Below are 27,142 nucleotides of genomic sequence, written 5' to 3'. Positions count from 1 at the left end.
CTGCTCCGTGACCCAGCTTGCGACATTTGAAACAAGCCTCCGGGCGCCCCTTAAAAGTGAAGATCTCGTAAGTAAAGCCCAAATACCGCATGTATCGGGGCAGCTTGGTGTTGGCGAACGTGACGACAAAGTGTCGTGTCTGGCTCATACGCCGCGCAGCAACGACAGAGGTGTCGGGATTGCGAGCCCGAAGCACGGCAAAGATTTCGGCGTCGCTTTCATAGCTGTAAGCCAGGTACAGAATCCCCCGCACGGAGTTGTCCGAGGCTGGGGCGTAGGCGGCGACCGGAACTTCTGTGGTGTCGATGGTGACGGGGCGGACCTTGGCGTAAGACACTGCGCGCACGAGCACTGTCAGGTGTGCTCACTGTCACTGTGTTGTTAGTAGGGTGGATTCTAACCTGGTCGACAGTAACTGTCAGGCGTTGGTCGACGTTGGCGGCTGCGTAAATGGCAACAGCCAGTCGTGCGGGGCCGACGGCATGGAGGTTGAGTGTGCCCTGCGGGCGAAGGACTATATTGAAGTCGTCCGAGGGCAGGCATGGAAGCGGGCGCTTCCTGGTCGGCGGTAAAGGGCGGCCGCGTTGCCGCGCATTCGGAGCAGAGAGCGTCGTGGCCGGCGTCTGGGCTCCGGCAGATTGTTGTTTAGGAGGCGGCCGAGATGGGGGGGGGGGGGGCTGAGTCGGTAGCGGTGTTGCATCTCGCACGCCGTCCATGCGCCGTCGGATAACCCCTCGGCGGTGATATCGGAGCCTTCAACGGTGTAAGGCATCGTCGATGCGGCGTTGGACACAGCAGGGTGCGGCGTCGCCACCGCAGCTGCGCGCGAACGCGTCAAGGTCGGCAGCGGCTTAGCTGCCGCACCAGGTTTGGCCAAAAGAAAACGGTCGAAAAAACATGAAAACTTGCTTGCCTTGGTATGAGAAACGCAAGACCGGGTCCGAAGTGGTGGTCGCAAGTCCACAGCAAAAAAATAAAGTTAAATAAAGAGGCCAGTAAAATGAGAAATTGCCTGAAAATCACGGAGCGCATATGAAATGAGTCCGTTCACCCCGAGCGCTCCAGCACCACCGGGCTCACACGAGAGCGGCAGCGCCGACGTCGCGCAAATTCCGGGCTTCGAGAGCGAAAAGCGCAAGCAAAGCGCCAGTGCAGGGAAGCCGCAACTGCCGAGGATCGAGAACGGGAAGCGCAAGCCAAGCCCCGGCGGAGACAAGCCGACCCCCTGCTTCGAGAGAAGGCAACTCAAGCCAACGCCAGCACAGGGAAGCTAACCCCCAACTTCGAGAGTAGAAGGCCGAGCAGAGACGTCGACGCAGAGAGATTCCTCCCACTGAGGGTGCCGATGGACGGTTCAAGAGAGGGACAGAGAGTGTGGCCACAGCTGCAAGGTGTGTGTGATGGACTGTGGCTTGATCACAACCTCACGCAACTGTCGTGTGCGCAAGCGCAATCCGGATCCGAAGCTCGAACCTAGCGAAACGACGACAACGAGACAAAATACTTTCATGAAAATCGCGCTTAAATGGGTTCAAACTTGAGAAAACGACCACCAGCTTCACTGTCTTTACAGCTTTTACTGCGTGGAACTGGCTTTACTTTTTTTTTGCTCAATGGGCCATTTGATGCTTGCGCATGAGAAACGCCGGGACCGTGCGCATACTTTTGAAAAATGGACGACTCCACCTCAGGCAGACGCCAGTCCGAGTTTTGCGATTGCTGTTGGACATCGCCCTGCAAACAGGCGTCGAAGGCCCCTTTCTTTCTCTTTCCCCACAAAGAAATCCTGTTCCTGTATCTAGGCTGAATAATCATCCTTTCGAAATGAAATGTATTCATTCACAATTACTACGGCGCAAATAACGAAGACCAAGGGGAGACGCGGAACGACAGGACCTTGCGGTGACTATCAAGCGACATTTTTTTATTGGAAGCAACCGCTTGATCGAGAGGCCAAGATTTTCGCAGAGCATGCACGCCATTATTGCTGCTCTTGCCCTCGCTGGCCTTAGTCGGCGCATGGTCCCGCCGTTTCGTGCTTCCCCTTCGTCGTCGTTGTCTGCGCTGTAGGAATTATGAAGAAATACCTTCTAGCCCAATTCACCATTCTCCTCAAGGTTATTTCTTGCTGATGGCGGGGCACTGCTGGTAAGCTATATTGCGCGGTCCCCAACAGATGTTTGCAAACAGTTGATTCACCCTTGTAGTGGTGCCATATATGACAATGGTTATTTATTGTGACAGACCTTGGGAGGGGGGCGGGTGGTAACGCACGACACGTTACTGGACAAATTTGGCGCGTAGTGCCGCACGAATGGACACTGTTGAAACTCAAAAGCATCCTATATAGTGTGTGCAGAGACGGAGTAGCATCCCCCACTGGCAAAAGTATTCTTCACTCCAAAGCATGCATTGCGACAGAGGGACAAAATATTTCATTAGCACTTTTACTGAAGCTGGGAAACGCTTGCAAAATAGTTATGTTAGGTAACTTCTTGAAAAGGCTGTATGCATGGCACCTTTCAATGTGCTGTTAATGAAAAGTGATCGATTCGAGCGACGTCAAGACGAATGCGACGCTAGCATGTACTGGGTATCCGAGAGACACCTGTGCAGCGAGAAAAAAAAAGTGTGATCATAATTACAATCACCATCACAATTTCCCGTGCGATATGATGGCACAAGACCTGTAGTTCGGTGGGTAACGTCCGTGGGGTGCACTCAAAGATCGCGTGTGCGAGAACTATCTTCGCGCACTGCATGAGCTACAGACAGCCATTACTCAGCAAATTGCACAGATAACTCCAGCAGCCCACCACCGAGTGTTTAACAATAGGAGCGTCGCGTGCAGGCATGTCTTTGAGCCAGTTGTGGACATTTACAGCACCTCCTGCAAGGATCACTGCACTGCCGTAAGCTAAAACTTCAAAATTTTAAGACCATCGTTGCCACTGGGCAGTTACTTTTCAGGCACCCAGTGGTACCCCGCTTGACGGCAGCATGCGGAAGTCAGAATTCCATAAATTTCTAAAGGAACCCGCGCCGTCCTTACGGATCGCTCCACAACGAACGCTGGGTGCAGTACACGCAGAAGTAGACGCAGGAGCCTGTGCGCTGCACGGAGGAAAGGTACGTAGAGGCGCTGGGGGAAGTCGCTGCGGGCATTTCCAGCAACTTCGTCAGCTCTTATACGCTGCCCGCTATGACACAGTGCTATGCTACGCTACGCCGCAGCAGCAAAACATTGTGGCTCAACCTATAAAACTGTCTTCTATAAAACTGTCTGTCTTCTTTATAGTGGGTAGTTGATGCCACTGGTGGGTTAGCGCACAGTATGGACATTAAAATGCTGGCAAAAGCTGCCCGCCGCGCAATTTGTTCGATAGCGATTGCTGGGGACTTGTGGTCAGGGGCGTTGCGCAAGTGTAGGCCAATCAGGCGGTCGACGAGAGTGGCACTTCGGGAAGTGACCATCAGCCCTTACTCCACTTCAGCACTGCGCGTTGAACTGGCCAAAGACAACATTAATTAGTCCCGCTGGACGGAATTGCATTCTATTTAGCGTTTTTTATGTAGTCTTGTTTTATGGCCGATTGATTATTCGCGGGACAATAAACTCGTACCGAGAAATATGCGCGCAAACATTCCTCACTACAATTACCAATGAATACCTCATGAAGCGACGTCTCATTTTTTTTTATTATGATACGCCAAAACTTGGTGCGATGCATAATACAGAAGGGCGCGGAATTTGCCTAGCGTGGCAAAATACCTCGAAACCTGCTGGATGACAGCGCGATATATCTATGAAGGAAGCGTTGGCAGTGTTCTGTGAATGCAAAATCTCGTATACCTTCTTACGTGATAACTTCTACCGAGCCAAATAGCCGTGCGTCCACTATTCTTGCTTTTTCATCTAAAACGGCAAAAAAAAAGAACTGTAGCAGTCCGTTTTCTTTCGTGTGCACAACTACGATGGGTCTCCGTTAGGATGGGTGCCTCAGTTGTTTATGCGTGTTTAACATACTGCAGTAGAAAAATGCATGTGAACGTTGCAACGACACTGATTTTGCACTTACCCGAGAGGCAATAAACCGAATCTGGTGCCAGTACACTATATGTAATCACGCGAAGAAAAAATAAAAGAAATCGGATATTTGCACAATATTCATCCTGTGGGTGGGCACAGGACATCCTAAAAGAGCATTTTTTGTGTGTGTACGACTCTGGGACGTCCGAATATCCGGTCTAACCCGTTAACAACCTAAGCCAACCGAATAACAACCTAAGCCGTCATGCTCTAAGCTTCAGCGAGCGTCTGCAGAACATAAGGTTGGCATGTGTGCATGTACTATGGACGTCCGAGTGTCCAGTTATCGTTTATGGATGCCCGGTGGACATTCAAGGCCCAATGGGATGTGGTGTGACCAACGAAAGCCTGAATCGTCCAGCAAGTGACTCTGCCTTCTAAGGGGCTGGAAACAGAATGGAAAGCTAGTCCGTCGCAACCAGCAACACACCTTCGAGAAGGCAGATCCATTACAAGGTTTAAGGGGATGACGCTGATCGCTCCACGATTACCGAGGTGGGCCGTCGGGCATCGAACTGCGAACAAAGTCCAGTGCCTGATGAAACAAGCTGCTGCATAGCTTCTAAGGTGTCCCGGGGGACACAAGCTTCACTGTGCGTTTCAGTGCAGCCATCAGGAAGCCTCTCGGCAGTCTGACCTACGACAAGAACTTTGAGCCTGAAGACTGTCGAGGACACCTGAGCTGACCGCCCATTGCATCGCGATTTTGCGAGAGTGGAAGGTTTAGTTGCCCTACGCCATATTTAGGTCAAAGACACTGTTCGGCGGGTAACACGTGGCAGGAGTATATATATATGTCACCATGCGCACAAATCGCGCGCTTTGGCCTGTGTCATTTGTTGCATCACGTCCGTGCCAGTTATTAGCAAACAGGAGTTAAAAACACTGCCGAAATCTATGCGGATAAACGCGATGCCAAGTTTTTGCGTCGACTGACGTTTTTTTAAGCGGTCGCTTAGATTACTGTAATTATCTCCTGAGATTTTGGCTAAATTAAATATTTTGGCTACATATTAACTATAGTTCGAGGCCGTCGTGCATAGCATCAAATTCAACTGTTTGCATCCCGTATCCTTTAGCAGCTTTGAACAGAAATCATGGCTAAGTGAAAATTGCACCGCGGCAGGTAACATACTGAGACGTGTACTTATCTTTATCGGGCGACCACATTTCACCGCTGTTAGGGTTGACGTCTGGCACTACGTGCAGAAAGGAACTTCATCCGACCATCTTCGTCGAAATGAGGCGTCGACGAGGAACTGACGGAATGCTTAGAGAGCATTGAGAAGAAAGGGGAAGAGCGTAAGCGCCTAGAGAAAGAGGAAAAACAAGAGCCTAAGCGCCTAGAGGAGAAGGAAGAGCGTGTTGCCCGCGACGCACTCGAAATGAAGCGCCTAGAGATTGAGCTCTTGAAAGCTCAAAATTCAGAAAGACCTAGCCCAAAAGCACGTGAAAGCGAGCGCAGAATGACAGACTTGATGGCACCCTACGCAGTAGGAGGGGACATAGGTCTTTTTCTGGTACAGTTTGAGCGCACGTGTGAGAAGGCAAAATTTGCGAGAAACACGTGGCCGCAACGCTTGCTTACGTTACTGCCACGTGAGGTAGCTGATATCATTGCCCGCATGGGGAAAGATGAAGCAGAGGATTTCAATGAAGTCAAAGCGAATCTGCTTAAAAAGTATAGGTTATCAGCAGAAGCATTCAGGCGAAAATTCAGGGAAGTCGAGAACACGAAAAGTGAGTCATACTCAGATTTTGCATACACCTTGGAGGTAAACCTGAAGGGATGGCTCAGAGAAGAGGGTGCACTCGTCGACGCTGAAAAGACAATGCAGTGCGTTGCTTTAGAACAGTTCTACCGCCGGCTGCCCGTAAACATCAAGTATTGGGTTCAGGATAGGCCAGGCGTAGACATTATCGAAAGCGGCCGATCTCGCTGAGGAGTACGTAACCCCCCGTGCGTTCCAAGGCAATAAAGCTCCTAAGAAGGAGGTGTCTAAATACAGACCCGACAAGCCAGAGCGATGGTCGAAGGCGAATCAGTATAAACCAAAGGAAAGGTCAGATTCGGTGAAGACTAGTGACGAGGAAAGCGAGGGAGAAAAGGAGTCACCCGAACAGAGGGTAGAAAGGCAAAAGAAAAATGCTCTCGAGGCCAGGAAGCCAATAGTTTGCTACAACTGCCAGCAAACGGGGCATATCTGCGTGGGATGCGAAAATCCCAAACTAGTGTTGATGTCACTAAGTAGTAACGAGCAAAATCTGAACTTGCTAGAACCATACATTCGAGACCTCGTGGTAAACGGCAAACCGTGTAGAGTGTTTCGCGACTCAGCAGCCATAATGGACGTGGTGCATCTGTCGTACGTAGAGGAAGGCCAATTCACAGGAGAATGGGCTTCGATAAGGCAAGCCGTAGAGGCCTCCAGTGTTTGTCTCCCTGTGGCCAAGATTCGTATCGAAGGACCTTTTAGAGTACTAGACACTGAAGCTGCCGTCTCGGCACATCTCCCGCCTCAGTATCCATATTTGTTTTGTAACAAATCTGAGGATTTGCTACGACGCAGGGGAATCGGAGTTTAGTGAAGGGATAGTGCAAGCCTTAGCTCGTTCCAAGGCACGGCAGCTCGTGGCCAAGGCAGTGTATGAGGGTTCAGTAGTGGAGGAAACAGGTTTGAAGGAGGATTCGTCCAGCAGTACCGAACAGGACAGCCCTATAGGGGATGAGGCGGAAAGTACGCCAGCTAATGAAAAGGTCAGGAAAGCAGCGGAGCAGGAAATGTCTCGCGAGGCAGAATGCAGAAAGTTATTGAGCGGATGCCCTGCCACAATGATCGCTGAGCAGGAAATGCGTAAGACACAAAGCAATGCTGAGCATTACTATGACAGGACGGCTCGCACGCGACGCTTTGAAGTTGGGGAAAAGGTAATGATCCTGAAACCCTCGTTGAATAACCAACCTGAGGAGATGCCTGTCGACTTTCCAAAGTTAACAGCAGTGACGAAGGCAAAATACATTCACGAGACTATTGACAAGTTAGGAGAACAGGCGGAGTTGAATCGCGAATCAAAGGGCCGAACTAAGGGAACACGTGTTTGAATTTAAAGACGTATTTTCAGACACAGCGGGCAGAACCACTGCGATCGTTCACGATATCGAGTTAACCTCGTCGGACCCAGTTCGTTCGAAAGCTTATCGCGTTTCGCCTCGTCAAAGTGAAGTCATGAACGCTGAAACAAACAAGATGTTAGGGCTAGGTGTAATCGAGCCAGGAGAGAGTAATTATACCTCGCCTCTTATATTGGTTGAGTCCCAGGAAAGGAGCCGCGACCATGTATCGACTACCGCAGGCTCAATTTAATCACGAAGGACCAGACATATCCAATACCACATATCGAGGAAAGGCTTGAGAAAGTGAGCAGTGCTAATTTCATCTATACGCTCGATTTAGTCAGAGGGTATTGGCAGGTTCCGTTGACCGAGAGGGCAAGCAGGCTTGCGGCGTTTATTTCCCCGATGGGAACCTTTCGTGCGAAAGTCCTGAGCTTTGGATTTAAGAATGCGCCATATTGCTTCTCTAGCCTTATGGACCAGGTGCTACGAGGAATGGAAGACTTTGCATTTCCGTATCTCGATGGCATAGCAATCTTTTCTTCATCATGGACGGACCATATGCAACACCTGCGAACCGTGCTGTGTCGTCTACGAGAGGCCAACTTAACTGTTAAGGCTCCCAAATGCCAATTAGGGCGCGCGGAGGTAGCTTATCTAGGTCATGTAATAGGGCAAGGCCATCGTCGGCCTTCCGAGGTTAAACTGACCGCAACAGTCAACTTCCCGCAACCACGCACCAAGCGGGACACCAGATAATTCCTTGGCTTGGCAGGTTATTACCAAAGATATATCCCGCGGTATTCCGAGATTAAGAGTCCTTTCACGGATGCTCTCAGAAAAACAGAACCACAAACGGTAAAGTGGGATGACGCAAAAGAAAAGGCTTTTAGTATGCTGAAGAACGCACTAACGAGTCAGCCAGTTCTGAACGCACCCGACTACCCTATACCATTCATTCTTCAGTGTGATGCCAGCGACAGGGGTATGGGGGTGGTGCTCTGTCAAAAGAGAGATGACGAGGACGAACACCCTGTACTGTACGCCAGTAGAAAGCTTTCAGTTCGTGAGGAAGCATACTGTGCATCAGAAAAAGAATGCGCCTGCGTAGTATGGGCGGTGCAGAAGCTAGCTTGCTATATCGCTGGTTCAAGATTCACCATAGAGACTGACTACTGTCCCCTCACATGGCTGCAGTCCATGTCTACGAAAAACGGCCGTCTTTTGCGCTGGAGCTTGGCTCTTCAATAGTACAGCTTCGGTATTCGCTACAAGAAGGGTAAGCTTAACGACAATGCCGACGGTTTGAGTCATTGCCCCTAGAGTAACGAAAGCCTTATGCTCACCCGGGTTTCCGTGGCATTTGTACGTTCGTTCATACGTTTTTCCGAAGTGTAGCCGATTGTTAGCTCATTTTAATAACGACGTCGTAACGCTTTCAAGAAATGGCTGTTTTTAGTGTTCAGGGGGGAGGGACGCGCGTAAGGAATGCGAAAGGTGTCGCGGGTTTTCTTTGTTTTTTAAAGCCTGGTGTGTCTTGGAGGAGGGTGGCCTTGTGCTCGCTGCTTTGTGGTCGGTCCGGCACTGTTCTGGGGTGACTGCTTGCCCACGCAGGAGACGAAAAGTTGCGAGACTTGCTTGCAAGACCAATTTCACCGGACCGGACCAGGAAGAAAAGTCACAAGAGCGGCCACGCTGACTGATGACAACTCCCAGGAATCTACCAGCTACGAACTAAGGGTTCGTCACCTCTAAGGGGAATTCTGCTACTGAAACGCCGATCCCTCGCACTGCGGCTGCTGACCCCTACGCGTCGGGATCTTCCTCCCCCGCCGGAGATTCTGTTAGGGTTGGCGTCTGGCACCACGTGCAGAAAGGAATTTCATCCGACCATCTTCGTCGAAATGAGGCGAGACTTCTCCTGCGATGGTTGGCGTCCCGCACCACGCGCAGAAAGAACTTTCTCTCACCCGACTTTCTTCCACCAAGTCTCGTCGAAATGAAGCGTGTCTTCCTAATTCGCCATGACCATTTCGAGTGTCTGCCGGTATGGCGGATGCCCCGCAGTGTACAGGCATCTTTTGTGTGTGTGTGTGCTTGCGAGTTGAGAAAGACCCTTTTCTCGAACAAACTACAGGAGAACTTCCACGAACCCGCAACGCGCAGAAGAGACGGACAGGCGTCTACGATTCCAGGAGGCGGGACGCCTCCTCCTTTCAGCAGGCTCGGAATAAGCGGAGGAGGAGGGGCCCTCTTTCTGTGCCGGTCATGTGACGTCGACGGCAGCAAGATCCCTCCTACGTTTGTAGAGAGCCTATTTAAGGGGCTCCGAAATTTACTTTTGATCACTTAATGCTCTTCTCATTTTCACCAACTTTTGAATAAACCGTGCAAGTTTCGCACTAGAAATCGTCTCGCGCTTGCTTGGTCGCCATGGTCTACCAGATGCCTGCAGCCCGCCGACAACGCCACGCTACCCAATAAGTAAGGTCGGTCGAGCTTTGATAGGCAGGCGTCGCTACTTCTCGGCAGCAGTACGATACGCTACCCTGGAGTACGCAACACCGCCTAACAAATGTTATCGCACAGCGCAGGACGCACCTTCATGTATCGGAAGTTTCTGGAATGTTATTGATGGTTCCATCTGATGTCTGTCACCGAACCCTGTGTAATCTGATTGCATGTATGCGCGACGCGAATAGTGTAGAGCTTTGTGGAAGGCACGCGGGTCCCAGTGATTACTCTGGAACATTCGACGATTGATGTATAAAAGCCGACGTTCCTGACCCACGCTGATCAGATTTTTGACGATCGCCGACTGTGTTCGCCGTTTTCGTTGAGCATTGGGTGCAGCCTGTTTTTTCTGGGCACAGGTTTGCCCAATAAAGTTAGCTTCGCTATTAAATGTTTTGTTGCTGTGTCCTCAGCCGTCACTACCACGTGAAAATACAGCGCCGCGACAGCAGCGCGTGCACTGCCATAATTAAAGCGGAGGCAATCAGGCTTGCTTCAAAAGTTATACGCATAAGCTTTCGAACGTGGAACGATATTTTCGTGCCGCCAACTGGCGACCGAATGTGTTCGAGACACATGCAGCGCATGCAGCCTTTGAGCTTCTGTTGTAGATCGTCAAGTTGAAAGAGAAACTCGAGTAATCGTCACTGTAAAGGCATCATTGATATTAATGAATGATCACGTTCGCAATGTGCGCCAATAAAAAATAAGAAAGACGTGAATTCCAACACTATTCACGACGAATAATATTTATTACTGGATAAATTACCTGTCTAAGCCATTATAACAGCCAGCATTGCTGGAAAACATTAGACACACAAAAATAGACATCGAAGAAAAAGGACTTGCGTGCGAATAAAGCTCAAACGGAATTCTCCACACGGCAACGTCACTCAAAGACGCAAAATGCCTCCTCGTAGTTTGCGGTGCAATCGAAAGCATCTGCGAACTGCGGCATGTTCGCAGTAGGCAGGAGACAGAGAAGCCTGGACGACAGCGCTTCTTCCGCGGCATCCTCCGGTGCTTCAGGGGCCCCGCACGTGAGAAGGCAGAGGCGCCTGAAGAACGTCCGCTGCGCCGGCTTCCAGTGATGGGCGACATTCGAGGCTCCTCGAAAGCTCCGTGACGCGAGCCTAAGCGCCTCGAGGGCCGTCGTGGTGGCCATCATCCACAAAACATAGGGCGAAGGCTGCCCGCCCTGCGCGCTTGCGTCTCGCGCCGCCAGCGACACGTTCAACGTCGAGGCGAGGACCCGGGCGCACTGCTCGAACCTCGCCATCGCTGTGCGTTCTCGGTTGCTCCAGTCGTCGGCGGTGTTATCCAAAACAACCGCACGATGCACTTCCTTGGCCATCAGGACGCCGAGGGTCCCCGCTGTGAACTCGGGCGGAACGTCCTTCGGGTACAGCAGTGGCTCTACGCGGAGCGATGCGGGCACGATCAGGGCATTGGCCTCGGCATCGAACTCCGCGCCGTTCGCGAAGAAGTGCAGATCCCCGTCGGCCGCGCGTTTCGCGTCACTGTTAGAAAGAAACCCTTGCTGCTGCTCCTTTCGCAAGCGCATGTACATGGCCGGGAACTCCGTGGGTGTCATTCCGGCTAGAAGAGTGTCGCCGAGGTCGCTCGTGGTTGCAAACGTGGCATTCGAATCGCTCCAGTCGTGCATGCGCAGGGAGATGGTAGACAGCGTTCGTTCGACGCGGCGTCGCATGGCGTTCCCCATCCAGCGAAAAGATCCGCTGGCGGGCGAAATGGCCTCGCGGAGCCGGCCGAAAATGTCGGCGGTTACCGCGCCGCCGCCATCGCGACCGCCGTAGATGAGGTCGGCGACGACGTCCCTCGTGTACCAGACAGCTTCTGCGCTCGCCTGCAAGCAGGCATGTAGGATGACCATGCCGCTCTTGTTATGCACAGTGCGCAGGTAGTCGAAGCGGAACCCGTCCAGAAGCACGTTCAGGTACAGGTAGGCCACGCCGTGGTCGGGCAGTTGGTTGCCGAACAGCCGCAAGACATTTCGGACAGAAGCGAAAGCGTCAACTGTGACGTGAGAGTCGTCGGTTAACTGCTGGCTCTTTGGAAGGTGAGCGTTAATGGCCGCTAACCAGTCCTCGGAGCTGAGCGCGTCGTGCAGTGCCGTCAGCACCGCTGCGCCCAGTTGTCGACGCCCGTTTGAGTAGGTTTCGTTGTTCAGGATTCGCTCGACCCCCTCCTCCAGCTTCATCAAATCGTCCAGGTCGAAAGCCCCGGGAACACTGCCGCTGCTTTCGGCCACGTCTGCAACGAACGTCTTTAGGTACTGATCGAAAGGGGCCAGCGATGACGGACGAGCTTTTTGCTGTAACGCCTTCCCAGGAAACACGATCACACAAGGCACAACGCCGGTACGTACCAGCTTCACACCGAATACCGTGTGAATGCCCTGAGCGAGTGACAAGTTGACGAGGTGTACCAGGACGTCCGAGTAGTGCCGGATCTTGAGCAGATCGCCGTAGAAGCCGTAAAAACGCCGCAGCATTTCGGCGCGCTGAACATCTCGGTCCGGTTCGACCATAAACGACGAGCAGAGTTGGTAGAGTCGGGCCACGAGACGCGTTTCGCGGGGCAGCGTTTGGCGCGACGCGATGCTCAGAAGGGCGCGATTGACGCGCTCTGCTGTGCGCTGGACGCTCTCGTCGACGTAGCCGGTGCGGCCTCCGGTCACGGAGTCCCACCGGCGGCACACGTGCGCGTGTAAGTCGTGGCACGGGTCCACCGTGTCGTCCACCAGAGTGCGCAGCGAATTCAGGGCCTTGGTACACGCTGCGCTGGTACAGTACTCGAGCTGGGTGCGCGGGTTGCGGCGCGTCCACAGGATGAGCAGCACGGTGAGCAGCGGGACGAAGAGCATGCACGTTCCGCAGAGGACGCCGCACACCTGCGGCCGGTTGTAGAGCCACGACAGGGTCAGCTGCGTGAACTCGCGCACCGTGGTGGTCCCAACTGCGAGGAGGATCGATAAACATCACCAGTTAGCGATCCTAAAACTGGCATTTTGTATTGGCGAGGTCGTCTCCACATTAACAGCAACTGACTTGTCCCTGCATTTAGATAAGCTAAAGATACAGCATATACCTAATGACGAAACGCGTTCACTATATTCAAAGTGAGGAGTTTCTTTTGTTACAAACTGCTGAACATTATTCATCAGTGCTGCCACGGCGACTATCTTTTGTGGGGAGACGGTGGACAGCGTTCGTTCAGCGCTGTCCTGGACCGTTGTGACTCAGTGACTAAAGTGATGATATAAGCTTACGTGACATGAATATAGCAGAAAATCAGGCAAATTGATAACGATCCATGGCTGACTACAGCACGACGGAAACAAAAAGTTGATGTGTATTGTAAGCAGCCACAAAATATATACCGCTTGTTTCAGCGGACACCAACTCTCAGACTATGTAGGCTTTCTTCAGTGACACATTTTTGGTGCCAGCACATAGCACATTGCGAGACTATTGCTGATTATACTTTAATCGAATAATAAATCACAAATTGTAGGGAACAAGTCGCAGCACCAGAATTGAGCCAAGTCATTGCTCATTGTCCAGGAACTTGCACCAGTATCGAGACAGGCATCCGTAATCTTGCGGCAAAGAACATGCAGACTTCTCGAATGCTGACATGTCCGTGCCAGGTGTCTGTGTAGAGGTCTACGAGTCCGCTAAGAACCTGAGATCAGAGATCTGGTGAATCCTGACGTGATCCAGCCAATCGTTTTTGTGGCATCGATGATCATGAACTCGCCCGCGAGAAATATTTGGAAAGACCTTCGGTTATTCGATATTTATATTTTATTTTGCTTTCGCCTGACTGCCTATGTGATACCGTGACAGATTTCAGCACTGGTAAAGTGACAGCTATTGTTCATTGCACAGCTTGTCCGAATTCGACGTCAATTCTATTTCTCATTTTCACTTTCACGTTTGTGCGTTCTAATAGCAAACATTGTTGGCGTCAGTCGATTTACCGCTACGAAACTGGTTAATTAGCGCAAACACGCAGAAAAAAGAACTGGCTGTGCCGTTGCCCCTGTAAAATATCAATGACAGTCGGAACATCTGCACATTTTGTTTACGCGGACATTGCACATTTCACTACTACAGGATATGTAATATCAGCGCCTAGTCCAATAAGATTAATACATTTTTATTGAAATGGGCCTCTGTTGAGATGCTCCGTACTGCGCGTAGAGTTTATACGCAAGTTATTATTCGCAGCATTATTGCCACGCGTGTGCTGTTTAACTTTTTACCAGTGATTGCTTTCTCGAAATTATCAAAGTTATGACGTACAGATGTTGCGGATTTACCTGTTGGTATGGTATCGCGAGAGGTACTGATGTCTCGCGAGAGTGGTGCGAGACACAAGCACCTTCCAGACACTTTCGTAGGTCTGTGCACAAAAGTTTCACGTCCCTTACTGCCGACCGACAGCTTGTGACAACCAGACGGGACTGTCTGTTCGTTTTGAAAATAATCTACCATTGGTCGCCTTTCTAACGTATTATCGAAGTGCTCTACGGAAGGTAGAATGTGCGATTCCATGCCAGCTTTGCTTGATATAGGCTGTTCTGAAACTTACCAAACAGTGAAGTAGCCGTTTCATTTCTGTAATAGTGGAGCATTCGGAAGAAAAGGATCCACTGTGAGTCACCAGATTAATTTTCTGCGTACGTCGTGCGCGAATGCAAAAAATTAAATTATGGGGTTTTACGTGCCAAAAGCACTTTCTGATTATGAGGCACACCGTAGTGGAGGGCTCCGGAAATTTCGACCACCTGGGGTTCTTTAATGTGCACCTAAATCTAAGTACACGGATGTTTTCGCATTTCGCCCCCATCGAAATGCGGCCGCCGTGGCCGGGATTCGATCCCGCGACCTCGTGCTCAGCAGCCCAACACAGTATCCACTGAGCGACCACGGCGAGTGTGCGCGAATGCAATATTCAGTCCTTCGGCAGTCGAACAGATTCGCCGGCACAATGTCATACTTCTGAAGTTATCAGTTTCATTGCGATAACAATTCCATGGACACTCCAGGCGCATTTTAGCCGTCGGAGTCGCTGTGATTCTCCGTATAAAGTCCAAGCGCCATAACACCATCGCCATCGTATGCTGTATGTGCGAGTGAAAACACGCGAGGGAAGACGACGATCGCGGCTCAAGCTGGCGCGCGCGGGAGGAGGAAAGCAGAGGGCAAATGCGCCGTCTTCTGTCGTGCGAAAGGCCGTGGGGGGATGGGACGGAGGGAGTAGGGCTGGCATTGTGCTCCGGCAGCAAGCAACTGCGTATTTCGCGGACAGGGCGCAAGGGGAATTGAAGATCCCGGCTCAATCTCGTGCGCGATGCTGAGGAAAGTGGGAGGGGGGCGGCTTCGAGTGTGCCAAGTGCGTGCTTTGCATGGCATCGCGCTGTCGCACGCTCCGTGTTTTGCAAGGTCATACCTTTGTGCGCGCTGTGTTCTTCCCGCTCTTGCGTTGAAGCAAGACAGAACGAAGATCACTTCGCTCGCTGCTACTGCCGCGCTTGCTCACACCAGCGTTTTGACAGCGACTGTCCGCGCTTATAGAGCGTGGTGTGCCCATGTTTGCTTGTGAGCGCTGACACCATGCTTGTTAATTCAGTTAGCCAAAGTTCCAAGTTTATATGGCCGATAAAACTGCTATCCTTATTTCGTATAGCTGTCTACTTATTTGCTATCAAAATCGATGCTTCGCCTGTCGGGCGAAACTCCGACCTTTTTTAATGCCGTAGAACGCTGTTTCCATTTACAAACACGGCGATTGAAGATTGTCACAGAGTGCATGCCCGCGCCCCTCTCAAGATGGCCGCCATTGCCGCCGCAGCAGCAACGCCGCTTGCACGGCGATGGGGAAGAGAGCTTCCCATTGTCCCTGAGCTCGCCGGACCGGTTGGTGACGTGGTGAGCGCGACGGAGGGACGAGGCGGCTCGGCGACCGTCAGAGCAGCTTGGAGGACGAAGGAGCGGGGTCGTGCACCGGGAGACAGCTGAAGATGTGGTCGGCAGGCTGAAACCTCCAGGCCGAAGTCTTCGCCGTTCGACCGACAGACGGTGCAAGTCCGTCAGGATCTTCGGCAGCGAGGTTGCAGCAGCCCGACGCGCTTCAGATCGGGACCTCGGCAAGCACGCCCCAGATAAGCCTCGTGTTCCAGCCCGCTCTCAGAACTTTCCGCCGGACTCTCTTTTCTAATCGCGTTTAATCTTTCATTTCTTTATCCATCGCGTGTTAATTTTTGTATGTTCTGTTAGTGTAGTGTTCGCCGTATTTATTGTCGCGTATATTTTTCATTTGTGTCGCGGATTTTTTGTTATTTCGCGAGTGTTAATGGTTCCCACGTGGTGGGCTTAGTGTCGCGCGAGTGGCGTCAGGGCGTGTGTTGTGTGACCCGCACGCCTTCCGCGAGCTAGGACCCACTACTGGAAGTTGTATGTTCTTTTTCTTTCATTATGTCTCGCGCATGATTTTATCTTATTAAATTGAATGTGTGTGTTGTACGTCGCCTCCCGTCTCATGCCTCTGGTTCACGGTCGATCAGGCGTGGACCTTATCGCCGGTCAGCATTCGAACCCTCACTAAACGCACGCGGGGTGGGTTTGTTGTCGCCCCATCCCCTCCTGTTCGGAGAGTGCGAATTACCCCACCATCAATCTTTGACAAAGATACAAGCGTAGCAATGGCGTGCTAACGTTTTGCGAACAGCGCAGTTATGTGAGAGATTCCCGCGTATTCCAGGCGCGCGGAACTGCACTACACGACCGCGGATACATACTCCGGAATACTCCGGAAAAGGGGGGATCCTTTAGTCTTTCGTGGCGTAGCGGTCTCGGCACCGCACTCGTGATCGGGAGTTTCATAGTTCAGTTGCGTGTTTGAACAGCTTATTTTGCGATATCAACTATATGGACACTCCAGGCGCATTTCTGCCGTCTGCGTCGCCGTGAGGTTCCGTGTGAGTGAAAGCGTGTGCGGGGGAGCCGGCGAACGCGGTTCAATCTCGCGTGCGCGAGCGAGAAACGCGGCCGGGATGCGTGCCCTCTCCTGTGGCGCGTGAGGCAAGGGGGGTCAGGTGAGGGAGGAGGGGCGTTCTTCTCCGGCGGTTGCAAGGGTGTCTAGATGCCTCGTCGCCCGCCGCTCCGTACAGAATGGAGATAACAGCGGCGTCTACTGCGGCGTTGGCCACGCGAATCGTGGACGCCGCAGTAGACGCCTTTGGCGGACGCCGTAGGGGCGCGTTCCCGGCGCTCGGGTGTCTTGAAAGCACTCTGCGACGTGGCCAAAGTGTGCGCCCGCGCGGGCCTCATCTTCAAAGCGATCTGCGATGTTTGCAGAGTGCGCGTAGTGCCGGTAGCTTCGTATGCGCTGTGTTTTCAACGTTTCGTTCGCGTTGAAGCGACAGATTCACGGAGGTCAACTGGCTCGCGGCTGCTAACGCCAGCGTTTACACAGACAGTTTCCGCTGTCATCGAGCGAGATGTGTTCATGTTTACCTGTGCGCGCGTGACACGGTGCTGGTTAATTTAGCTGAAACACGTTGACGGGTAGTTGGTTTGAATTCATGATAGAATGGGCAAACGCTACTGAACAAAGACGTAGAAAGAAGCAGACAGACAAAGACAGCGCTGTCTGTGCGTGTCTGTTTCTTTCTACGTCCTCGTTAAGTCTCGCTTACATATTCATCATTGTTAATTTAGTTAGTAAGTGAATGTTTAAAAGTCTATACGGCCGATAAAACTAACATGCTTACTTCGTACAGCTGTCTACTAATTTGCTATCGCAATCGGTGCTTCACCTTTCGGGCGAAACTGCGAATTTTTTTCTTTTGGCCCCTTTTTAGAGCGCACCTCTTCGGCGCCTGTTCCTGCGTTGAGCGTCGGCGTCTCTCGCCGTCGTTCCTTAGCGTAAACGAGCGAACCAGCCCACCGAAGGGTGAAAGAGCGAACGCAGAGCGCAAGGGGGAGATGAAAGACAGCGATACCGAAGAGAGCGCGAGAAGGAAGAAGAAGGAGCAGGCTATGGCGAAAGCGTGAGAAGAAAAGCATATTTCCGCGCAAGATGGGCTCCGCGGCGACGAGCGCTACGAGATGGCGTCAGAGTAGGGCAGATGGCGCCATCAATAAGGCATGCGGCGAGCGCGTCCACCGATATCATATATGGAATTAACGCGCTGCATGTGTAGAGGTCTGTCTGCTGTGGCTGCTGTGAATCGCGCTGATGCGTCACCCCCGCGCTGCCTCTCGCGAACTCCCGATTAGTGAGGCAGTTGCGCCACACATCACTCCCTTTGCAATATGCTGCACGAGAAAAATTGTCCGGGACAGCCACACTACTTACAGCGTTCTCTTCCTAATATGAACCGTGTACATATATAGTCATATTATAAAATATTGGTACGCGTACTTCTTTCATGTGTACAGACTGCGCTCAAATTTCGCAGCACAAAGTATCGTCAGTGAATCCTATCGGATTACGGAGCGTCGTCATTGTCGGTGAATTTTTATATGCGAAGCATTTCCTGGCGAACATTTGCCAGTTAGACACCATCCATCCATCCATCCATCCATCCATCCATCCATCCATCCATCCATCCATCCATCCATCCATCCATCCATATCTTGATGCTCTACGTTAACTTGGTATGTACCAAAATTGGCGTAGTATGACAAGAGTGTATGACGAACATAAGTCATCGGTCATGACATTAATATCATGACACGTGCGTCATGTAGTTCATGAAACAGCCGCTTACGTCTTGGGGTTCTTGACATAAATGATCGGTCATGACAAGCATATTTATTTATTTATTTACAGCATACTGCAGACCCTAAATGGGCCCTAGCAGGAGGGGCAAAACAAACAGACAACAATAACTACTACAAAAGCACAGAAATTTACATTGCAGTAAACAGAACATATAAAGAATAATACATAGCAGCAACAGAAACAATATATATGCAACTGTCAATAAGCAATTTTGTCAAAGGCATCAATACTGCTTAGTAAATCAGTCGAGAGTAAATTCCATTGAGTTATTGCGCGCGGAAAGAAAGAGTGTATTTAAAAACCTTAACTCTAGCGTTGTACGGTGTTAGGGATTCCGCGTGATGCTTTCTTGTTAGGCGTGTTGGGCTGGACTTAATAAATGGATCAGGACTTATAAAGAGTTTGTTATTTTTGATTCAGAAAAGTAACTTCAATATTTGAAATTTTCTTCGTATTTCCAGTGTCTGTATGTTATGCTGCGACATGAGAGTGGTGGGAGAGTGAATATAGAGCGGTAGAGCGAACCCGCAACCTTCGCATTTCGCGTGCGATGCTCTACCATCGAACCCACAACCTTCAAGAAATGCGAAGGTTGTGGGTTCGGTTCCCACCTGCGGTAAGCTGTTTTTTCATCCACTTTAATTTCCTTCAATTTATCGTTTCTTCATTCCATTTATTAAGCACAACTAATTACCCCTATGTTGTCCTTGGTGTCAGTGTTTGTGGGCTTCTCATGATATGACTAATAAAAATCGGGCCCCTCGGGTAACCCCCTTTCTTCTCGTTTATTACATAACGAAGGTCTCGAATCCGGCTACATTGATGCCTTCTGGTAGCATATGTGGGTTTATTGACCAGTTGCCTTCACCCAAAAAGATCACGTTCTCGTGACGCCTGCGGCAACAAGGACGTTCCACGTCCGCCGCCAAGATCTGTGAGTGGTGGCGCTGGCTAACACTCCCAGGGTTTACTAGTACACATAAATACCCAATAAAGTGGATGGGGAAACAGCGCCGCGGTAGCTGAATTGGTAGAGCATCGCACGCGAAATGCGAAGGTTGTGGGTTCGGTTCCCACCTACGGCAAGTTGTTTTTTCATCCACTTTAATTTTCATTAATTTATTGTTTCTTCATTCCATTTATTAAGCGCAACTAGGGCGCGATCTTGTACGCGTTCCAAAATAGAACGGACCGCCTCCGTTCTAAACGTCACGAAATAGGCGGTTCGCAGTGTTCGCGAGAACGAGAGGAAGCAAACAGCCAATGAGTGAAGTGGAAGCCTGCGTCATGCTTTTGACGTCTGCTTGGGGACCGTATAATATATTGAGAAGCGTTTGCAACATGTTAAGAAATATTTTGCTATTATGAGTGAGTAGCAAAATGTGTTGGTGTTGCTTTTCAAAGATTCAATTAGGAATGGAAAACGACTGAAACGAAATATTGTGGTTAATGTCTTCAAATGGCGCTAGGTGGTGTCGCAGTTTTGCGAAACGTTTAGTGATGGCGCTAGCTACCACCCCGTTTCACGCACACGGCGCGAATTTTGAAGCGGTTGGTTCAGTCGTTCAGTTGAAGCCATGGCGCTTAACCTACAAGCACCGGCGAAGGGGCCGCGCGTGTCGGAGGCTCAGAAGGAGACGGCGGTCGCCTTCATGGAAGCGCATCCCCAGCTGGCTATAAGATCCAGCGAGCTGGGGCCGCGCTTCACTGCTGGCGACCGCCGACGGCTGTGGCAGCAGCTAGCCGACCAGCTCAACACACAAGGCCCCGTCGTGAAAACCACGGAGCAGTGGCAAGAGTGGTGGCGGAAGCAGGTGTTCGAGGCCCGCTGCAACGCTGCCGCACTTGCCCAAGAACAAAGGTGAGTGACCGTCCAATGGCCTGGGCGATTTGTCCTTCGACATTGGCGTGTATTTTCAGAAGCACAGGAGGGGGGCGGCTACATGGCTTTCATGGCCGAGTCCTGGAGCTCACCGGGACGGTCCGCCTCCACGGCGTGACCGACCTCCCCTACCAAGAGGTAAGCACACTGCCGCCGTAATATCATGGGTTCCTGAATGGTGCCGGTTTAGAGTTTGCCATTATCTGTAAGTGCTACCTTTAGCAGAACGCGACACCGTTGGTGAACAGGAAAATAGCGTAGGAGAGAATGGAAAAGCAGGTAGGTTAATCAACTAGAATCTCAGTTGGCTGCGTTTTCGGGAAATGGGGGGGTTAAGTGATTAACACAGAATTAAAATGCATTCGCGGAAGTGCACGAGGACGGTAACACATGGGATCATTAAGCACTGAATAATTGCACAATATTTTCGCAAATTAGTACGAAAACTTGTAACATAGGCATTGTAACGAATAGCCACGCTTATGACATTTTCCAGCAGGCTGACGTCCCCACCTACGCGATGGAAGTCGTCGTCCAAGACGAGGCTGCGGGCGTGAGCACACGTAAGCATCAGAAGAATGAGTGTTTTAATTATCGCCAAGTGTGTGTGCAGTTCGTAAACATTAATGTGTTTACTCTACAGCGGCAGAGGATCCACCGCGCGGCGCGGCGCCTGCCGAAAGGGTGGCCGCTGCACCTGGTAAGTTATTGATCCTCAAGCTGTTAAATAAAATGAGCTCTTGTATTTTACTGAACTAGCCCAATAAGCCATAACATGGCCATAGCCACTTTTATTCGTACCATAAAATGCAGTGCAACTGTAGAAAATGCTGTATGCTTTCAGTGTTGCAGCACCCTGTTCGGCCACCACGTCGACAGCGACCGCGACGGGTGGATACCTTGACGACGATGTCGTCGCAGTGCGCCCGCAGCCTGGAACAGGGCGATGAGGTGCTGCAGGTTCGTAGGCCCTTTGGTGTCATTTTACATGAAGGACATAAATATTCTTTATGCTTTGTTATAAGTAAATCATGAATCTGAAAAACAAATCAGCTTGGGATGTAAACAAGAAATATGCGTTGTATAGAGGGCTCGGTAACGTGTCTTGCCAACGATCAGCCGCCGGACGAAAAGTTGGTTAGCCCTGAAAAGGGCTGTTTGGTGGTGAGAGATGCATTAGAGTAGATGACGGAAGAGTAGTTCCAGCAGGTCTTTGTCTGTCCAAACGAAGAGGGCATAGCTTGTACGCGACGCTTGACACTGCCAAAGGATGCCATCAGGCCAGTGGCTCTTCAGCAGAGAGGGAATCGTTGTGCACGTTGCAATTCTTCACAACAGCAGCTTGCAGCCGTGAGCTGGTTGCGAGTAATCAGCAACTGATGCGAACAGTTCCACCATGATTATTCATTCCAGGTGCTGCGCAGAATCGAGGCCTCCACAACCCGCCTCGCTGTCGCGGCAGAGCGGACGGCAGCAGCCCAGGAGGGGATCCTGGAGCAGGTGCGCGCCATAGCGCAGGACATAGCTGAGCACCTGCAGCAAGCAAGAAATTAACTTATAATTTTATTCATTTGTTTCACCAGTTCCGTTTGTTTTGTTTATTTATTGTTTTTGGTTGAGAGGTGCAATGCGCGCACCCATTTTTGTTCTGTTGTTTGAGTTTCCTTTGAGTAATAGAGGAGGATTTTTTGGTTGAGAGGTGCAATGCGCGCACCCATTTTTGTTCTGTTGTTTGAGTTTCCTTTGAGTAATAGAGGATTTTTTGGTTGAGAGGTGCAATGCGCGCACCCATTTTTGTTCTGTTGTATTTGCCTCTTTCTATTTATGCTTATCCAGCTGCAATGCCAGCGTGCTTTCTTTATTTACACATTTCGAAGGCGCCTAGTCATTCACACTGGAATCGTTACAAATAGTTGTCGATTTCTGTGTATGGGTTTTGTACTGCGATATTTATATTGCTTCACTGTGTTGTAGCTTACTGCACTCATTATGAAGCGTTACCGCATAGTGTTTGCACTGTGATATTTTCATTTCGGCACAGTGAGGCTAAGGTGCAACGACTACAATGTCTTTTTTTCAGAGCACCAAACTAGTCACTCTTTAGGTTGCATAGTTTCACAAATGAAAATGACCATCATCATTGCACCACACCAGTGATTGGTTTCCTCTGGTCTTCGTTCCAAGGGAGTCATTGCAAGAATAACTTTCACGCATGACACTTTCTGGGTGCTGTGAGATTGTAGAGCCAATTATCCATGTTTTATGTAACATGTTGCATCACAGCTGGCAAGTGCACTCACCTTTTTACGATTATGATTCACCTGTTTAGCATTGCACTACAATTGCTGCCGAGAAATGAATGCTTCTAGTCAGTGACTCATAACACTGACAAGGGAATGGACATACCTTCTTGCAAGGTCACGTAAATGTAATTGCAAGTTTTACATGCCGTGGTGAAAACGAATTGTGTGATGCTGATGTTGTCACATGCTTTGCTACCTGAAGCATGTTGTACTACAAGGTTTGTGATGTACTTGTCATCATAGAGTGTGATAAAGTTGACCTAACTATTTTTTGCGCTTTTACGTTAATTTACATCTACCCATTTGGACATGATGTGACGAGTATAATGCTGTCACTACACTCGGCGTTACATTTTGTTTGTGTTTGAATCCGCATTCATTACGCGTTACTTGCTTGCCTCACCTGCGTATTCATGCTTGCACAGAAGTTTTGATACACCTAGCACAAGAGATGGCTAGCAAGCATATTGCCTCACTCCTACCAACGTACACTGAGCGTCAAAATGCACAGGATGCGGCGGTTGCGTTCATTCTGATGTGCTTTATGAACATTTTTCGCACCTTTTGCTGATGGTGACCATGAGTACAGAGTGCCAATCATATGCATTGCTTCCATCAAGTCTGTCATGACTATGATGGGTCAAGGGATGTTTTTATTTCATATTTCATGTGATATTTAAAGAAAAGGCTGCACTTTCACGTTGCTACCGCGTTTCATGTTCCACTAGGAAAGAAGTACTTTGTGATGTGCATATTGCATAAGACAATGCTAGCTTGGGAGCAGCAGCGAATGCAGTTCTTCACAGATGAATGGGCATGAAGCATTGCCTTACGACTGCTTCGCGAGTACTACTGTCAATAAGTGGCAGCCTTGGAGACTCTTGCATAGTGACGACGGTACAATTGTTTCCACGGCTGTGGCATTCTATTTAAAGGATTCTTTGTACAAGTGTACTTCATCATCATCATCCTGGTTACGCCCACTGCAGGGCAAAGCCTCTCCCATACTTCTCCAACTACCCTGGTCATGTAGTCCCTGCAAACTTCTTAATCTCATCCGCCCACCTAACTTTCTACCACCCCCTGCTACGCTTCCCTTCCCTTGGAATCCATTCCGTAACTCTTAATGACCATCGGTTATCTTCCCTCCTTATTACGTGTCCTGCCCATGCCCATTTCTTTTTCTTGATTTAAACTAAGATATCATTAACTCGTGGTTGTTCCCTCACCCAATCAGCTCTTTTATTATCCCTTAACATTACACCTATCATTCTTCTTTCCATAGCTCGTTGCGTCGTCCTCAATTTAAGTAGAACCCTTTCCGTAAGCCTCCAGGTTTCTGCCCCGTACGTGAGTACTGGTAAGACACAGCTCTTTTACACTTTTTGCTTGAGGGATAATGGCAACCTGCTGTTCATGATCTGAGAATGCCTGCCAAACGCGCCCCAAATTCTTCTGGTTATTTCAGTCTCGTGATCTGGATCTGCAGTCACTACCTGTAGTCCCTTACCACTTCCAGTGCCTCACTACCTATCGTCAACTGCTGTTCTCTTCCGACACTGTTAAACATTACTTTAGTTTTCTGCAGATTAATTTTTAGATCCACCTTTCTGCTTTGCCTCTCCAGGTCAGTGAGCATGCGTTGCAGCTGCTCCCCTGAGTTACTAAGCAAGGCAATATCATCATCGAATCGCAAGTTACTAAGGTATTCTCCATTAACTCTTATCCCCAATTCTTCCCAATCCAGGTCTCTGAATACCTCCTGTAAACATGCTGTGAATAGCATTGGAGAGATCATATCTCCCTGCCTGACGCCCTTCTTTGTTGGGATTTTGTTGCTTTCTTTATGGAGGACTACGGTGGCTGTGGAGCCGCTATAGATATCTTTCAGTATTTTGACGTACGGCTCGTCTACACCCTGATTCCGCAATGCCTCCATGACTGCTGAGGTTTCGACTGAATCAAACGCTTTCTCGTAATCAATGAAAGCTATATATAAAGGTTGGTTATATTCCGCACATTTTTCTATCACCTGATTGATAGTGTGAATATGGTCTATTGTTGAGTAGCCTTTACAGAATCCTGCCTGGTCCTTTGGTTGACGGAAGTCTAAGGTGTTCCTGATTTTATTTGCAATTACCTTAGTAAATACTTTGTAGGCAACGGACAGTAAGCTGATCGGTCTATAATTTTTCAAGTCTTTGGCGAAACGAAGTGTACTTCGTTTGTGTTTAAATTATCATCTGTCGGATGTGTGGATTGGGAACACTGACCATTCGTATGGAGGTGCACTTGTCGTGTATACAAATTTTTAAATGTATTTTCCTCTGTACAAACACACCCCTGTGATAGCCTAAGGGCACTGCACTTTGTATAAATAAATTATGTATTATGAAAACTCACCATTCCTGTGTCCTTCAGAAAAGGTTGACAACTGCGCTGCGCTGCTGCCTTCCTCTGAGGAACACGTCTTGTGGTGCCAGCACCTGGATGTCTCCTGGCTCCTCTGGCTCCTCAGCTGGTGGCACTTCCCCACCATAATCGTCCAATGTCCAGTCGCCCGCGTCCAAGGCAATGTTATGGAGAGCAACGCATGCATAAATGATTCGCGCTGCTCTATCGGGGCTGTACATCAGTGTCCGAAAGCGCTGCAAGCAGCGGAACTTGCTTTTCAACACCCCGATACATCTCTCCACAACATTGCGCATGGATGCGTGCTCCTGGTTGTAGTGGCCTTCAGAGCTGGTGCCGGCATGGCTGCCAGGTACTGGAACAAGCAGCCATGGCTCGAGAGGATATCCTGAGTCTCCTATTGCAGAAAGTGACAGTTGAGTGCTCTGCCCTAGTTAGGGGTACGCATTACGAATACTAACCAAGCAGATACTCGCCAGGCTGCAGTTGTGCGGCTAGGCGTGCACGCAGTGGGTTACGCTGCCACACCCAGGAGTCGTGGCACGAACCAGGGAACCGGGGGTCCACAACAAGAATGCGAAGTTCCGCGTTGCAAACCTGCAATGGGGAGCAATATAAAATAGCGCTGCAGATATGCTCGAAATCCGTTTTGCCATTCATATGCACAAAAGAATACACGTACGCTGGTACAAGTAGCAGACTGTTTCAGCCATAGGCGTGCACAGGGTCTTGCAATTGGGGGGGGTGGCAATGCGCCACCCCCCCTTATGTGGACGCCTATGGTTCGCACTAATTGATAGCTAAATGAAAACTCGAGGCCCGATATTGCGCAAGAACCTCCATACGAGACGAAGCCAGCCCATGCAATGGTTGTAAGTACTTCCGTGTTCAAAATGCTTCCATCGTGTCTTCCCTACAGTGTATCCATTTCTGCTACGACTGCTGCCCATTTAAAACACAATTTTAGAACGGCAGACTGATTATCCACAACACATGGCACTCATCATTACTCCCGACATGTCACATTTCAACGAGCTCGTAAACAGTTCCCCGCATGTCCTCTTTTAATCGTTACATTACTTGTTATGCCAGCTTGGGCATTAAACCGAACAATTGCAACTATGGGCGAGTAAAAATGGCAACCACAGTTTGAAGTAAAACATTCCAACGGTACTTACGACCATGACGTTTAGGGCGTAATAACCCTTCCTCGACATGAAGCTCGCCGTGTCAGCCGGGCTGAGTCCCTCTGGCTTCATAATTGCGATCAATGTGCCATCGACGCACGCTAGCACGCCTGGAATGGCGCCGCGTCGCGCAAACGCCGCCTTTGCCTCATCCTTGGCAGCCGGTGTCAATGGAAAGTCCACCAACTTTCGCCGGGCAGACACGGAAATGATGGCCTCCGTCACCTCGTGAATGGTGCTGCTCACGGCCGACTGTGCCATGCCTACGTGTTCCTCGCGACCAACGCTCCTCTGGAAGCTTCCGGTGCCGAAGAATCGCAGCGCGCACAACACTTTCCTTTCTGTGGAAAGGCCACTGGCTCGCTGGCATCCAATGATAGGGTCAAGCTCGTCGCACAAGCTACGCACTGTTCGTTTGGACAGACGAAAATACTGCCGGAACTCTTCTTCCGTCAACTCTTCAAATGCATCATCTACCTCGGGTCGTCGTCTCTGCGCGACTGCACCAGCCGCACAGGCGACACGAAAAGGCACGGCAGAGAAAAACGCCATGTTCTCCAACTGTTGGGAGCGCGGAATCGGATTGAACCGGATACGAAAGATGCTAACTGTCCCAAGTACTTACGTTCTAATCCAATCCAAGCCGTCTGGTAGCCGTTCTAATCCGTTCTATCGCTCCGGACGGACTCTCCGTCCGTTCCGTGGCATTCGTCCGTTAGCAGACGACACGGAATGATTATGCGCAGCAAGACGTCACGGCTCACGTGACAATTGACGTCATGGCATTCGTCGCGGTTCAAATTGACCAATCGTGTGCGG

At 50.2% G+C, this 27,142-nt stretch overlaps 2 protein-coding genes and 1 long non-coding RNA gene across 4 annotated transcripts in view; 1 reads left to right on the top strand and 2 right to left on the bottom strand.

Moving 5' to 3' along the window:
• Positions 1–10,458: 10,458 nt before the first annotated feature.
• LOC142573187 (uncharacterized) overlaps positions 10,459–27,142 on the bottom strand; it is a 46,386-nt gene continuing 29,702 nt past the window's right edge. For both annotated transcript variants that reach the window (XM_075682760.1, XM_075682761.1), the window contains exon 2: positions 10,459–12,698. In XM_075682760.1, the coding sequence (XP_075538875.1) occupies positions 10,609–12,606 (1,998 nt within the window). In that variant the 5' untranslated portion in view covers positions 12,607–12,698 and the 3' untranslated portion in view covers positions 10,459–10,608. The remainder of the gene's footprint in view (positions 12,699–27,142) is intronic.
• Positions 20,392–22,516, top strand: LOC142573185 (uncharacterized). The gene is made up of 5 exons (XM_075682758.1): positions 20,392–20,559; positions 20,918–20,984; positions 21,065–21,121; positions 21,266–21,381; positions 21,835–22,516. The coding sequence occupies exons 1-5, from the start codon at positions 20,416–20,418 to the stop codon at positions 21,973–21,975; spliced, it is 525 nt and encodes a 174-aa protein (XP_075538873.1). The 5' UTR covers positions 20,392–20,415; the 3' UTR covers positions 21,976–22,516.
• On the bottom strand, positions 21,186–25,348 carry LOC142573186 (uncharacterized). The gene is made up of 2 exons (XR_012826238.1): positions 25,128–25,348; positions 21,186–21,954 (listed from the first exon to the last, which is right to left on the bottom strand). It is a non-coding gene; the product is annotated as an uncharacterized LOC142573186 (long non-coding RNA).

Source organism: Dermacentor variabilis, chromosome 2 (assembly GCF_050947875.1).
Source record: "Dermacentor variabilis isolate Ectoservices chromosome 2, ASM5094787v1, whole genome shotgun sequence".
Classification (NCBI taxonomy): Eukaryota; Metazoa; Arthropoda; class Arachnida; order Ixodida; family Ixodidae; genus Dermacentor; species Dermacentor variabilis.
The sequence above is the reverse complement of the archived record's forward strand: the minus strand, read 5'-3'. Positions and strand labels throughout refer to the sequence as shown.

Coding starts and splice junctions, on each gene's coding strand:
- LOC142573185 (XM_075682758.1), top strand. CDS start 20,416: ATGGCCTGGGCGATTTGTCCTTCGACATTGGCGTGTATTTTCAGAAGC. Junction 21,122..21,265: donor AAGGGTGGCCGCTGCACCTG/GTAAGTTATTGA, acceptor GTATGCTTTCAG/TGTTGCAGCACCCTGTTCGG. Junction 21,382..21,834: donor AGGGCGATGAGGTGCTGCAG/GTTCGTAGGCCC, acceptor TATTCATTCCAG/GTGCTGCGCAGAATCGAGGC.